This window comes from Medicago sativa, chromosome 8 (assembly GCF_051527215.1).
Source record: "Medicago sativa cultivar Bolivia chromosome 8, Bolivia_mono, whole genome shotgun sequence".
Classification (NCBI taxonomy): domain Eukaryota; kingdom Viridiplantae; phylum Streptophyta; class Magnoliopsida; order Fabales; family Fabaceae; genus Medicago; species Medicago sativa.
Genome location: NC_140756.1, coordinates 72,847,123 through 72,863,734, shown reverse-complemented (window position 1 = coordinate 72,863,734; position 16,612 = coordinate 72,847,123). Strand labels below are relative to the sequence as shown.

Below are 16,612 nucleotides of genomic sequence, written 5' to 3'. Positions count from 1 at the left end.
TACTAAATTTGTTCTTAAATATATGACTTTTTTGAGAGAAAAAACACGTGAACTAAAAAAGGTGATTGATATATTAATTTTACGGTTAATTGTTCAAATTGACAATATAATATAAGTGGAGTTTGAAAAATGACTCCGTAAAAAAAACACAGATTATATCACTGTAATTTGATTTTTTTTCTATTTTTCCATATATAAAATCCAAAAAAACGACATAGATATTGAATTTTTTCATGATTTTTTGGGAACATGTTTAGGATGTTAAAATATAGATTTCACATAAAATTAGAATTTTCTGACAAGGTACAGATTAATTATGAATTTTTAAGGCGCTAGAAAATTTAAAAACAAAACAATAAAAATCTCGACTTGGAAGTTGAATTTCTAGTTGGTATGTTGTAGACAACTTTATAAAAACACATAGAGAGGATCAACAAAGTTTTGTAACGTTCTAACTATGCCTGAATTTAATTTGATTTTTCAACCAAAACGTATAAAGTTGCCATTTTGTCCAAGTAAGCATATACTTACAGACCAAATTTCGTTTCCGAACCTCCACCACTAAATTTTGGAGTTTTTAAACATGGGGGAATATTGATTATGAATGTTCGTTCCTCGTAATTATTAATTTCTTAAACAATTCATAATTAATTTATCTCTAGTTTGAAAACTCCAAAAATTCATGGTGATGGTTCTTATGATGATCCAACCATGCCTACAAAATTAGGGAACAAAATTTGATAATAGATGGAAATATCTCTTGTATTTAATATGTTTGTTTTGTCGTGTAGGCATGTTCTTAAAATATCACTTTATATATAAAAGTAGGGAAATGTTAACTTGTGCCCTTGAACATAAGTTAAAAAATCAAATGTAGAAAGTTTTTCGTGAAACTTGTGTATTCAATGCCTTAAAAGTTGCAAAAGTTATATTTTCAATACAAAGTTTATTTTTAATTTCCATTTTAAACTTCTTAACTTGTGCCCTAAGGGCACAAGTTAACATGACCCATAAAAGTATAAAACTAGACTCATTAAATTCCATTAGGCTATAACCTCTCCGATTTCCTTCTAGTTTTTAGGGGTAAAGCTTTCTGATCCTCTTTGTCATCAACGAAGTTAAGTTTTAATTGAGCGTCAAAGTCAGTGAGGTTCACGTTGCAGGCTAATGGTGACTTGAGACGTTTCTCTACGTCTTTCAAGCAATATGGTTCATCCTTTCAAGTCCTCTTTATACTTCTTTAATGATGCTAAGAAGTCTGAGCAACAAGCTTTTAGGTCTGCGTTAACCGTACCCACCAAATCCCTATCTTCATGGTAACATATTTTGAGATGCACAATTGACGAGACAACACATGGTTTGGTTGAGGTGGGACGTCCAATGATACAATTATACATAGAAGGGAAGTCGACCACCAGGAACTGGGCTTTGACAGTATTTACGACGCAAGCCGCTAAAAGCTCGACATACATCCACGATTGGGTAGAAGCTCTTTTAAATCCATGGAGGTTGCATCCATTGTAGGGCAACAAGTCCTTCTTTGAGATAATGAGGGAGTAAAACAAACTGGTGCGCATGATATCACATGAGCTCCCTTGATCTATCAATACACAACGGATGTAAAAGTTTTCCATTGCGACCCATTGCAACTCTAATTTGTATGCGCGTTTCTTCTTTTTAGGGATGTTAATTATGTTCCTTTCTGATGGGGAAATCATCTCCATAAGCTTTATTTACTAGGAACCATATGAAAGTCTACTAAAATGACATTAGCGATTGGGAAGCATTCCCGCTTCCTGGTTGGTGGGTCAGTCGCAGCATCTAAGATTGGAAGACTCTTTCAAGTGGTAAACACTTTTTCAGTGAGACTCATCACCGTGAAGATGTCTTTCAGGGGTTAAAGATACCTTCAGATATTGCGTACGCGACCAGGATTTCTCTGAGGGATCTCGTCTTTCCGATTCCTTTTCTTCTTTTGGAACATTTACATTATCATCCCTTCTTTTAGGAGGGGAAGATATATGTCTTGGTTTATGGGCCCTAGAACCGTCTTTGTTACTGCGAACAAACCTTCTCAGCTTCTCATTTTGTTTTAAATCTTCAACAACGTCCGATTTTGTGTTGCTTTTTTCTTCTTCTTGAATTATGCCAATGTCACTATGCATGAACATATCTAAGTAATTCAAATTGGGAGTTATTACCCCCTTTTTTTTCCCGAGAGGGTTGTTTTTCGCCACTTACTGCATTTTATCATGAGTAGTCCGCTTTTAAACAAAATATATTTTTGTTTCCACTAGAGGTTTAAACAGTTCAGACAAAATCAACAAAATTGAAAATTTAATCCAAACCAAACTGAAAAAGTAACCGATCTTGTATAGTTAAGTTTGAAATCGAACCAGACTAATCTATTTTGGTTTGATTTTTGGTTTTGAATTTTGAGATCCAAAGGACCGGTGAACCGAACCAATGTTAACCACACCCCCTCAATTTACCAGTATCATTCCATCCTCACTTCACAACCACATACACATAAGTAGAGTTGTGCATAAGATAAAATCCAAATGAAAAAACAATTCTAAAGTCTGTTTTTTTAATCCTTTCTCACTCATTTATTCATCTATTCATCTCATGATTAATACATAGACACTCATAGCATGATACCACCATCATCTGTTAGTGGTTTCACAAATCGAGTGTTGATTCGAAAACTTGAACGAATTTACTCGAGTTTACCACATGTTAACTCATTCAAACTCGTCAAACATTTTGATTTCAATAAATATGGTTTTACCTCCAAGTTAAAATGATTTTGACACCTAAAAATGTAAACTCGTTTGGATTTACGAAGTAACACTCGATTTGTGGATCACAGGTTTGAAAACAAAATATGAAATATAAAGTTAAAAAAATATTTGAGTATGAATTAAATACAAATTTACTAGAATATTAATTTTTTTAAACACATTTTCAAACAAATCGATCAACTAATACAATCTGTTTTCTCCTTCTCAAACCCTAGCCGTCACCCCCTTTCTTCTTCTTCTTCTTTTTAGAGGGGGTGATTAAGGGTCAATTTTGACCCAAAAATTACCCCTCCGAATTGTTTTTCCTTCTATCCTAATTGAATAAGTGATTTCACATATTTTTTGTTTTCTGTCGTTTGTTTTTGTGATTTCGTTGCCTCTGAACGACTCTGTTTGTTTTGATTTCCCGTCTTTGTGCGGTGTGTTTTTTATTTCCCGTCTTAGTGCGGTGTTTATTTGATTCAGGTTGAAAGATTAGCTTTGAGCAAGTGCAGATCCGATCAATGACAATGACTTTGCTGTCGTCAACGTTGCAGATCCGGAGACATGAATATAGTCATATTAGTTATATTTGTAGGCATAGGTGCTTTGCCGTTTTATGCTATTAACATGAATGTTGTGAGTTTGTTCACAGATTCATCCTTTTTGTTTCAGCGAATTTGAAATTGTATTGTATCGATGTACTCTATCAATTTGAATGAATGAATATTGTTTATTTTTGTAAAAAAAAAAATCGATCAACTGAACCAATCCAAATCAAAACATTCTATTTAGTTTATACATTTTTTAAAAATAGTGAAAATCAAACCAAACAAATAAAGGTTTCATTATTCACAAAATAAAATAAAATAAAGGTTTCATCGGTTCGGATACTTATTTGACTTAAAACCGATTCAAACCAAATCATTATACGCCTAGTTTCCACTATCATGTCATGTGTATATTGATTTATTTATTTTTTAAATAAATATTTTTCGTATACGATCTTTCCCCGCTATTAATTTTCCTTTTTTGTTGATCTATCCAATGTCCTTGTGTTTTTCACCTTTTTGTATTAATTTTAATTTACACTAGCGAAAAGACGGGCGCTTTTTTTATTGCGCTATCGTTTGAAAATTATTAACGGTGTTTTTTTTATGAAATTTTTGATTTGGATTAAAACAAAAAATATAAATGTTAGTTGCTTTTAAGTTATAACAAACCAAACTAATCTTGATTATTTATTACAATGACACCAAAAATATAACAAAAAGATATAATCTAAAATCTTTTTTTTAATGACACCAACAACGATATTTATTATAGAAAAATTTGTTTGATGATATAATTGGGATAATGAAAAAGTAAGTATAAATATATTCATCTAGTTTGTTACACTTTTTAAATGATAAGAGAAAAAAACGGACATATATATTCATATCATGTTTGTAACATTTGTTTCAATATTTAAATTTATTCTTAACTATTTATTACATGTGTATTTTGTATTGAAAATTGAGGGTATTTTTGAAAAGAAAAATCCAACCCAAAAGTGTTGAAAGGGTTAATTTTCTTTATATATAGCATAGTATAAATTTAGTTTAAAAAACTGTTTGGATGAGAAAATCGTGATCGTTTACGAAAGCAGACATAATTTGTCGGAAAAACTATATAGACAATTTTGCAGTACAGCTTTTTTTTGGTTGTGGAACAGTACAACTGAGAACTGACAAGTATTATTTCAAACCACTTATATTAAAAAAAGTTTATTTTAAACTAATTATACGTGACCACGTGTAATATATCTTCCTGCTGTTCGTGTTTAGATATTTTTATGAGATATAGTTTTTTATGGAAAATATCAAGATCGAACAAAAATGATTGTAATAAATATTAATATAAAATTGAATTTTTAATATGTACCTCTATCCCCATCATTAGGTTACAAAATATATGTATATTGTGACAAGAATTTCTGAATAATCTCATATTTATAATGCAAAGTGTGAAAATAAAGAAGTTATAGAGATAAGTTGTGATATTGCTGCGAGATTGTTTTGCTCGTCGTCTTTATACGATGTTTTTTTGCTTTTTGGTTTTGTTATAATATTTTTTTGATTTAGATTGACAAATTAGTTTCGATCGAGTACATACTCAAAACTCAATCAATAATTTTGGTATTATCAACGTTACAAATTTGGAGGGTTGAGTATTTCGGACACTTGAATATATTCATATGTGTAGATTTTTGTGTATATGGTTTTATGTTACTATTATAATTGATGTTATGAGTTGTCGCATATTCATTTTTTATATTGAATGTATATGGATTGTATCAATGTATTCAATCAATTTGAATGAATGAATATATATCATTTAGTTTTGGTAGAAAGAAATATTGTGATCACCTATTGAAATTTTAAATATGTGAAAGGTATGAATGTTATTTTGACTATTTTCCGTTCCCAATATTATAGACGAATAATTTATCAAAAATATTTAGTATAGTCTAATATATTTTTTTGAAAGAGACTACTATTTTTTTTTATATATTTGTCGATATTTGACGTGTTTAATTTAAATAATAAAAAAATTGACTATTTTCTTATTTAAGTAGTTTATGTGACCTTTGTTTTGGACCTTGTTGATTTTTCAAAATTGGTTAGTCTTTTATTGTGTGATTTATTATATTAAATTAAATATAATTCCAATCTTTCATGTGACCTCGTCTACAAGCAAAACACGATTGCAGTTGTCATTGACGAAGTCTTGCAATGCAGTGCCCGTGGTTTATCAATAATAGTTAGATAAATAACGTGACATTTAAGTTGATTATTTTTTTATAAGTAAAAAAAAGTTGATTTTTTTACAAGTGAAATGTATCAATGTAGTCCCGTAAGTGTAGCTTAGTTGGTAGTTAACAGGGATAATTTGTGTAGGGGCCGAGGTTCTAACCCCGGATTCCCCACTTCTCCACACATTATGTGTGAATCTAGCCATATTAGACTGTTTGACAAAAAAAAAGTGTTAATGTGAGTACAATGGGTTTTCAAAATCTATTAAAAAAAGTAGTTTCATACACTTTGAAGACATGATAATGAGTTAATCCACCAACCTAAAGAGACCAAGACATTCTAAGACATTCCAAAGGATTATCAAATCAATCAAAGAATTGCAAACCTGAATTTTTTTTTTCAATCCGTCATCATAAACCAGCCCTCAAGAAGGTACCTTTATATGAGTAATAATCTCATCACAATCAATCTTGACATTCTTAGTTTGAACTTGGCGTTTACCGAAAACAATAACATCTAAATTGTTGTACACTAAATTAAGTACCTAGTGCGTCTACTAAAAAAAGTACCTAGTGCGTCTCACCTTATATGCCCTAATGATGTGTTTGTTTTGGTGGTAAGTGGCTTGTAAAACCACGTCTATCCAGAGTTAGACTTTGTAGCTTTTAATTTTTCACGTTAAAATACTATTTCACCGTGCGGTGGTAGTGGGCAAACTCATTGCCAAACTCTCAAAGCGCAACTCTGGACCCCATAATCTAGAACCAACGTTTGAAGCTGTTGAATACAATTTTTAAGAGCACCTCCAGTGGAAGGGTATTTTGCACTGTCCGTCAACATGTCATTTGGAAAAGTGAAGTATTTGGCAAACTGTACCACCGAAGTCCGCCAAAGTAGAATACATATTACTTTCTGAAGCAACTTTTTTGAACAAAAAGACTGTGAATTCTCATTTCTTACGTAGTTTTTATAGTACTAATGATAACGTTTATAAATTAAGATTCTCCATATTTTTCTACGTACTTTGTAAAACTTTTGCTAATTTTATAGCAACAATATTAGAAGTTGCTACAAAGATTTAAGTTTACTCCTAATTTATCGATCAATATCTTGTTCATCTAGTTGAAGTAATGAGAAAAGGTTTGAGAGCAGTACTCTTCCCAACATTGTGTGTCCCATAGAAAAAGGTTGACTAGAATGTGGAGTAGTTCTCTTCTCAAAATTGTGTTCGATAGAAATCAACTTATTTATATTTTCTCTCAAAATTGTGTCAGATAGAAATCAACTTATTTCTATTTTCTCAAAGACGATTCATCGCTAACACCAAAGAACGGTTGCTATCAATATTACGTACTACATTCGTCCATATATATAAGTCCCTTTAGATAAATCGTAAGAATTAAAAAAGGGAAATGCTAACCGTGCCTCCGGGACACTGGTTAAGGAGTAAAATATGGTAATATTTTGCATTGAATGTTGTGTAATCAATGCATGAATTGTGTAATCAATACTTAAAAAGTTTCCTTTTTACCTTAAAATTTCCTTTCTTAGATTCCTTAACCAGTGTCCCAGGGGCACCGGTTAACATGACCCATTAAAAAAAATTGTTTTTGCATTAAATTTGTCAACAATGTCATTCTCTTTCTAAAATTATCTTTAATTATTAATAGTGAGAAATAATTTATCTTTAATTGTCTCCATTTAATTAGGGGTTTTCTTATGAAAAATTAATTAACGTATATTTGACAACGATCTTATAAAAAGAGACAATAAAAGTTTACAAAGGATCTTAATTCATAATTAACAATTTTAATTTTAATTTTTTTTCTTTTAGTCATATAATTTTAATTTTTTTCTTCATATTTTCTAATTCATAAATCAAGGAACTAGTCTAGATAGGACCTTGTACTACATTTTTAATTAACTACTAAGTCCCTTGTAACGCGGCAATTACGGAGTTGAACGATTTTTGAAGCAGCTCCAACCAATAAAGAGAGAAGAGGATGTGGCCAAATTCAATTCAATTCAATTGAAAAGTATTAATAGTAGTAATAGTTGTCACTGTTGGAGTATGGGAAGCAAAGGTCTTTCAGATGAAGAAAACAAAACAAAACAAAATGCTGCACATTTACGTTTGGGGAAATGAGTTGGTGAGTGTTTTGGTTTGGTCCCTCCATGACCATGGTGTGTGTGGTGCATTTCATTCATTTATTTATTGAGAAGTAAAGATTGTTCTTTAAAACATCACTTTCATATGGTTGACTTCACTGCCCCATGTCAAGTTACGTGCCGTGCAGGATTGGGTTTCCAATTTTCCAAATATAAATATATTTTCATATTCACATTTTGTAGGATTTTATTGGATATATTTTTTAATATATCAAGTGTGGATAAAGTATTATGTTAAAAAAAAAAACAAAGGATCCGACAAAACAATACTAGTTGTATCGTGTTTGATTGTAAAACTGTTTTACAATTGGATAAATTGAGAGGTAAAAGACATGACAAAATTTTTAAAAAAAAAATCATTCACAAAACCACAACTTTTTGTCACAAATACAAATTGTCTAAAATACATAAAAAAAACTATATTACAGACCACCACATACATCATTTCTTCAATAATCTAAAAAATGAAAAATTGCTTATAATTAATACTAGGAGTACTTACATTTTAGCAGAACAAATACACCCAAAAAGTTTCATATTAGAGAGGAAAAATGAACGTCAAACATAATATAATCGTACGGACTCATATACTTAATACATTAATGTTGCTGGTGACGAATTTAATGTTGAATTCCATTTATGTGGTCATTATTAATTCAATGTGATAATTCTCATGCTCCTCTCATGATCCATCATCTTTGTCTTGGGACAAGTTAATAGAGTAAATTTTACCATAAGATGTGAGCTCACAATGATAAAAGTAAAATTTTGATAATATAACTTCAAGAATATACAAGACTCTTTTTACACTCATCTTTCAACACACTATCGCGTATTAGTCAAAATTTACTAGTTCCATCAAATTTATATCGGAGCCACACAATTTAGCGAGGCTCATGTTAATTTTAAGCAATAAAAATGATTGTTTTAAAAAGTGTGTTATATAGTGTGATATTATACAGTAGTCGTTAACGTCATTTTAATTATTTACTAATAATATATTATCTTTCCCAATTTTTTTATTAGAAAGAGGAGACATTTTACCAAAAGGAACATTATTCTTTTAAATAGTCATAGCAATTTACTTTTTTTTTTTGGAAAGGAATAGCAATTTACTTATTATGGTTTTAAATTAATTGAAGTTTAAAACAACGAAAATTGTATCATAATTTCTTAGCATTTTCCTTTTTCTTTTCACACACAATAGTATCGGATGAATGGATTATGGAACAAAGTTTAGTTGACTGAAAATGTCAAACTCTATAAATAGGTTTGCTCTGTTGTTTGAAGTTTGAACAATGTCAAGATAGTCGTGAGAGTAGAGAAGAGAAAATGACTAATGAGAGACAAAGACGGAAGAGAAAAAAGGGCTAGAAAGCAGTCAAACCACACATGATTCGTGCTATATCTACGGTTTTGAAAACTAGACTTTCATTTCACCAGATCCAATGACAGTCATTAAAGAAGGAAAAAACATTTGAAAACATAAAGTATAAAACTTCTAGTCGTTTAGCCATAGTTAGTTGGAACACAATGTCAACATAGTGTGCCCCTAGTGTAAATATTTGAGTCTTTTAATTATTTGGTTTTAAGTTTGCTCTATTAGATGGAAAAAAAATATCAAATGTTGAGAGAGGTAATAATCCTTTAAATAAATTTCAATTAACTCGAGATATTTCTCTCTACAATCACACATGAAAATATATTGATTTATCTAAAAAGTTAGGATACAATAGTAGTCTTTTGTGTCAAATGTTCTTCTACACGTCTTGATGTACTTGATACACAACATAATTTTTTTTGATTAAAATTTATGAGTTCATTAAATCATATGGATCCCATATAAATTTGATACCACTCAAAACTTAACCAATTATTTAATCTTTCTGTCGAAAAAAATTATTTAATCTTGTTATTTGATATAAAAATAGGCTATTTAAATAGCCATTTCATTTTTATCATATGAAAAACTTTGACATTCTCATTTTCACAATGGCCAAATTTTGTGCTTTCTTACAATTTCAGTTATGCTAAAAATTCATTCCAGGATTCAAGCAATAACCTTTGTAACATATTAAGCGTTTTTTCAATTTTCCTGACCATGTGTGTACATGAATTGGAAAAAATTTCAGGCATACCTGCAGCTACAAATATTCTTTTAGGTACTACACTCGTGAAGAATATATCAACTTTCTTGTTAAGAGAAACGAACTTTAAAAAAAATAATAGAGTACTCTCCTAAAAAATAAAATAAAATAATATAGGTACTATGAGACTACAGAATATATAATCCCATGTTTAAATACCACTCTTAGCTTTGGAATCCTGACAAGCCTCTGTAGTCTGTATATGTCCCAAAGCATCCCACTGCACCAGAAGAGTTCACAAGAACTCTCAAACTCAAACAGAAACCAAGGGACAAGAAACGGAGTTATTCACAAGGGATATTAGTCCAAAACATATCATTACATTGGTACCGGTATAATTTACATACAACACATGCATATGTTTAGTTGAAGGAAGGTCAAAACTAAACAGAAAACTTGTCACTTCATTGATTTATGGGCTGGGCTAAAATACAACATTGCTGAAAAGTTACTGTACTTTTGAACTCTTTCTTCGGATAGTCAATAGCTCCGTGTGATTGGGAAGATATATATCTTGTGAGAAGACATCAATGTTTGGATGATGACGAGGACAAGGCTCAAAACTGTCCCGCTCTTATATCTCTATCAAACCGATCTGCATTCAGCGTCCCTGGAAGCTCTCTGAAGTCTTCATTGAAGATAGAGTATGCACTGCATGCATAGTAAAATGACAATATTTAAGAACTACCAACATTGTCCATTAAGTAAATTTGCTATCCACTACTATCAATCATATGTAAAATACATGTATGGGTAGAATAAAAATGCAAGGTAGTCAAGATTGGGAACACATGTGTAACACGTAGAATGAATAATAAGATCCTACTTAAAATATATAAAATTATATTTAAACACTGAACAGCAAAAACAACCACCACCTTAAAATTGCAACTAACATTTAATCAAACTCTGATTACAACTGCATAAGGCGGGAACACGTGACAAGTTAAAATCACAACTCAAAAAATAATAGAAACATTTTATCACATTAAACCGAAATAAATGAAAACGCTTGAAGTATCTGGGCTTAGCATGTCATAGTGTGTCATGATGTGACCAATCAGAACACAAAACAGTGCCTGAAAACCATTGGATAGGAAAACAGAACACAAACTAGCAACAAGCCAAGCAGGCAAGCACCACACTAACCAGAAGCAGAAGCACATCACAGAAGAAATAGGAAGCAATGAAAAGGTAGCAGCCATAACCAAGGTCAACATCCTAGAGATATAAGAAGTTATAGATTAGGAGCTAGTTTTTTACTACTACCTCCGGTTTTTTTATACAATAGACATCATGTACATGTGTCTGTTATAAAAAGGACATGTGATAGTATTTGATTAGCCTATATAAAGGCTTGATCTAATCATTTTCAGTTACCCTTTCTAGTTTGTTATGATTTGTTAGTGATTGCAATTAAGCATGAAGCACATGTTAATGAGGCAAGTCTGCTACTTTTTGTCCACTTGATTGTGGTTGTCTTTGTTATTTGATTTCGAGCAAGTTACTCAAGGTGAAATAGAAGTGCAGATTATTCTGGATTTAGCTCAAGAGAAATGCTAGGGACACACCCTCTAACACACTCCTTTGAACACACTCCAATCAAATAATGACACATCACCTATTTTACTTGCAAACCGAATATGCAAGTTACATAGAATTTTTTTAATTTTTATTTTATTTTATTCTGTATTTATTAATTGGATTGAGCTTTTTATCGGTTCAGCTTCTTCTCCAATTATCCAACCTGCATCAATGTCTATGTTTTCTTTTCAGAATTAACGACTCTGCTACTCCCACTGTCAAACATCTATTTTTTTGCCAGGAAAATAAATTGGAAGTTTACGATGTGAAAAACCCCCAAATCTGTCATGGGAACAACCTGTCTTCAAATTGATCATCCTTGGTGAGAAAATTAGCACCAATTATAATCTTCTACCAATAAACAGTTACGATTCATACACTGATTCATCATAATGTTTCACCAACCTCACTAATTATATGTTCTGGTGAAAATTTGATGAGAGGTTGTGATTCAGTTGAGACGGTGGCGATAACATCAAGGGGAGGGAGGTTGAGATGAAAAAATAAATAAAAATAAAATAAAAATGAATGATGAATTAGTGTTACTTGCACAACCGGTATACAGGTAAAATGAATGATGTGTCATTATTAGATTAGAGTGTGTCCAAAGGAGAGTATTAGAGGGTGTGTCCCTAGCATTCCTCTTTAGCTCAATATTTGGTTTGGTTTGGTGCTGTCTAAGTGGAAACAGCATCTTGGCACAGTTTTTTTTTTTAAGTTTATGGTTTACCGCACTGCAACTAGTTCTAACATGGATGGAACTATGGTTTCATTGTTCTCCAGCTTCTTTGACCCTCCATTATGACAAGTTTCCAATCTAGCTTTGACGCTTGCAATTGTGTGTTGTTTAATCTCAGGAGCATGACAATTGGTTTATGCCAATGATCAATCAAATTGTGTTTGATACTAACTGATTACTTTTTGGTTTAATAAATGGGATTCTATAGAGAATACTAAAATCATAAGATTATATGGACCCGACTCCAAGTACATCACTGCTGCAGGATCTGGAAGGTGGTGTGTGGCTAGTGGTGCAGATTTTTTTTTCTGTTAAGTTTTGGTTTGTTTTTGTCATGCTTTGTGAAGATTGAACTTGGTTGTTGTCCTGTTTGGAGCCTATGGTTTACAGGGCATGTAGGAATTGGATATCAGCTTGATAGTAGTGTGCAAGCCAAATGTTCAATGATGTGCTTCTTTGTTGTTTGTTGATGTTCTTCCTTATTGGCTTGTAGTTTGCTTCTATCTTGAGTGGTTGAGTACTCTTGACGGTTAAGCCTGGTGCCTTAATTGGTACTGATGCGTTTCTGCCAAGTGGTTAAAATTTGAGTTATAGTTTCTGCTTGGTGGTTAAGCCTTTTGTCTTATGGTTTTGTTGATGTCAGCCATATGGTCAAGATTGTCAAACTCGAGTGTTTACGTCAACATGTTTTGCCTAGGTGGAATCGACTCATAAACTCGAGTTTTTAGGTCAACATGTTTTACCTCATGTTAAAATAATATTAAAACTCGAGTTTATTGTAAAAATATCTATTTTACATCCCAAGCTGAAAGTGTTATTAACACCTTCCATCTTGTGGGATTAGAGATATAGGAATTATAGATTAGGAGTTAGTTTACTAATTGGTTAACCTATATAAAGGATGGATGTTTACTAGCACAAATTAAATTATTTTTCTCTTCTCTTCCATGGATACCATGTTTACTAACACAACACGTTAATCAAATCTCAAAGACTACAAACATGCAATGGGGAAGGGTAGAACCATAGGAGGAACAATATAACCAAAGTTTGTAGGACTTGGGGTCTAATGATTTCGGAAGAGTTTGGGTTTATTTTTCAGAAATGGGTGACTAGGCCAGCATGATGGCTATGTTTCCAGTCCATTCCCAATAACCCCACAATCAAAACCAATGAACCTAGAAAATCATGCTGAATTGTATTTTTGGTTGCGATCAAGTTTCAGTTTGCAAACAACACAGGAGATGCAAGTTGCAACTATGAAATCTGTAGCATATAAAAAACATACGAGATGAAAGCTGGTAGAGATTTATCACATAAGAATAGAAATCTCAGCTGGGGAAAAAATAAAGAGAAACTCAAGCAAAACTCCAGCTATTTTACAATATGACTTATATATGTCCAATTTTTTAAATATAGGATTTAGTGTATTTACTCTTCCCCACTTCAGGACAAAATAGTACACAGCAATTAATCTCGGGTTATACCTGGAGTCACCAGCTTTGCGCTTTCCAAGATTGAAGAGAATGAGACAAAAGCCAGTTGCAAGTATCTACATAAAAGTTGCAACAAACAATCAAAGACAAGATATTTCATTGTATACAAGTACAACATGATTTCTCATTAAGACATCTTAATCTAACTCTACAACCTCAAATTGTGATTGAGTTTGCGGGCCACCATGGTGCATATAACTATTCTTAGCATTATAGCATATCAGAAGAAAGTTAAGCCAACAATTTTCACACAATATACACTCATTTATTGATTTTAAGGAATCAGGACTAATTTCTTTAATATGTCTTCCAAAAGGGGGAAAATATCAGAATCTAGACAAGTTCAAAAGGCTTGGTCTGATTGTTAGCTGGGCTGACTTAAATAGACTAACAGATGTAACAATAATTATGCAAAAAATACAATGCCCTGAATCATTCGACAAGGTGAACAGTATACTACCCTTGCCCCCCCCCCCCCCCCCCAACAAAAAAAAAAATTAAAAATATTACACAAACAAAAGAAAGGATGAAAGGTGACATACATACAAAGGTCCGAGATCCCATCTATGAGCAACAGGGGCCAAGATAAACCACATGATTATGAGAACCCATGCCTTCAGACTCAGAGTGAAAATTACCATCAAAATGATATCTGTCAATGGAGGATGAACATATTTAGAAGATTGTTCGTTAAAAAGGGTGATATTATTACTTTTAATAAGAGTTCCATTTCCACACATATATAATGATTTCTTGAATACTACATACATTTACCACATAACTCTAGTTCTAAAATTTACATCAATTTTGTCCTCAACGCCTCACATGCAAACAGCACCTTTCAAAGAATTATATCTCATATGCCGAGACAAATTGAAATAACTCGGTGACTGATCACATTTTTCAGATATCCAAACAATAAAATAGAATGCAACTTATACCTGGAAGCTTCAACTTATCATGTAGAAAAGAGTATAGTTTCTTTTTCCACCGACTTGATGATTGGGGAAGCTGAAACTTCTGCAGAAATAGAAAGATGATATCAAGTGCCAGATTGACATTTTGATCACTTCATTACATGTTATTCAACTAATTTTACCAAATCTTCATCGTCATCATCGTTGTCATGCCCATCCTTCACTGGTGGCTTTGGTTTGACAGCAACAATCAAGCTATCTAAAATAAAGGCAATAAACCACATTTGTAAGAAAAACTAAATGTCACATCATAATTAATCAAGGTAAAATACTATGATCCGAAACAGAGAATGGATCGATATATAACAACCGCCACCAAGTATTTCATTTTATATGCGTATGAGTACATGGTGAATTTGTCAAATAACAAAATTAAGATCAGAACTATACCTCCATCATTGAGTTGCATGCGCACATCATCTCCATTTTTCAAGTCACATAAGGCAGTTCCGCGAAGAATTAGACTCAAGTTGTCAATAGGTAAATGACCATTACTTGCAATTAATCTTCTCAAATCACGCACCTATATGTAATTTAACCAAATTAACTAACTAACTAATTAAAAGAAACAAATGAAACCCATTGAAATTGATTTAAGAAAAAAGCATAATTTATGATGAGTTAAATAAAATGGTTTCAAATGGAACTAACTGTATTGGTCATCTATGATAGGGTAATTGAATTATACTTTCCTAATGACATAAAACCCTAAAATAAAAATTGGGGAAATTGAAGGAAACCTTGATGGAAGAGGGAACTCTCAGGCGAGAGGGTGGAGCTGGACCGATGGTTTTGAGGACGATTTCAACCTTGTTCTCCGATGATTCATCTTCAGAAACAATGTCTACCATTGCTGATCCCCGCCCAATGTCAACACAACCAAGCTACAACTGCAATAAGTTGTTTTTCTCAAACCATTTTTACTCTTTTTATTTTATTTATTTGAAATTTTTTATTTATTTATTACTAATAATATCACTCTTTTTTTTATAGATAAACCAAACAACAAAGCCATTAAAAAAAATAAAGTCATTAAACCCATTAATTATGTTCGGCTTAACTCAGCTCCTACGACAATGCATAATATATGTAAGGTCTGAGGTTCAAACCAGCCACCACAAAAAAAATGTTGAGTTTAAACCTATGAAGCTCCGATACGGATACAAGTGAGGGTACGATACGGGTACGAGGATACACGATTTTTTTTTTTTAAATTTAGGATACGATACGGTTATGATACGTTAACAAAAATTTATAATAAAACTTATATGTATGTAAAATACATGAAGAAAATTAACACCGATTACTCTTCATTATTGTATTATTATAAAAGTTACAAATTTTTAAAAATAATACATGTGATCAAAATATTTTTTTTTGAAAGTTTTCTTAGTTTTCTTATAAACCATATTACATTTTCATATGTTGAGATATCGAGAGAAACATCATTAAAAGAACTTAACACAAGTTTTATCTAATGTTGATTAACTGAATCACCTCTCTCGCTACATTCATCCACAAGAAGTATAATTTGAAGTGTTTTATCGAGAAACAATTCTATTGATGCATACCTAAAATTGAATCATATACATCTATAATGAATTTTTACAACATTGTATCATTTTTTTACTCTTCATCTTTTTCTAGGATACGTATATGTGAAGTATCTTAGAAGTATCATTGTGTATATGTGGAGTATCACATAAGTATCCGATAAAATATTTATTAAAAATTAAAATAATTAATCCTGATACTTCGTAGATACGTATCTGCGACTATCCGTGAAATATCGGTATCCGATACGGGTACGTCTCCATTTTGGAGTTTTCGGGTTTCATATGTTTAAAATTGTGGACATTAATAATATCACTTTCACTTTTATAAAATATACAAAAATATCACTTGTAAATATCTACAATTTG

The 16,612-nt window shown here is 31.7% G+C and overlaps 1 protein-coding gene across 2 annotated transcripts; it reads right to left on the bottom strand.

The window, feature by feature from the left end:
- Window positions 1–10,194: 10,194 nt before the first annotated feature.
- On the bottom strand, window positions 10,195–15,592 carry LOC146901279 (ubiquitin family protein). Of its 2 annotated transcripts, none has more exons than XM_085733413.1 (7): window positions 15,431–15,592; window positions 15,081–15,213; window positions 14,813–14,889; window positions 14,655–14,733; window positions 14,256–14,365; window positions 13,705–13,769; window positions 10,195–10,545 (listed from the first exon to the last, which is right to left on the bottom strand). In XM_085733413.1, the coding sequence occupies exons 1-7, from the start codon at window positions 15,539–15,541 to the stop codon at window positions 10,452–10,454; spliced, it is 669 nt and encodes a 222-aa protein (XP_085589539.1). In that variant the 5' UTR covers window positions 15,542–15,592; the 3' UTR covers window positions 10,195–10,451. The 2 variants fall into 2 exon arrangements, with proteins under 2 accessions (XP_085589539.1, XP_085589540.1); XM_085733414.1 differs by having other exon boundaries at window positions 14,260–14,365.
- Between the last annotated feature and the right edge of the window lie 1,020 nt (window positions 15,593–16,612).

Bases quoted from the DNA above. Each gene is read 5' to 3' on its own strand.
- LOC146901279 (XM_085733413.1), bottom strand. From the start codon at position 15,541: ATGGTAGACATTGTTTCTGAAGATGAATCATCGGAGAACAAGGTTGAA. The intron at 13,770-14,255 runs GTATGTCACCTT...ACTTTTATGTAG, and splicing joins GGGATCTCGGACCTTTGTAT to ATACTTGCAACTGGCTTTTG. The intron at 10,546-13,704 runs GTATAACCCGAG...CTATGCATGCAG, and splicing joins CGCAAAGCTGGTGACTCCAG to TGCATACTCTATCTTCAATG.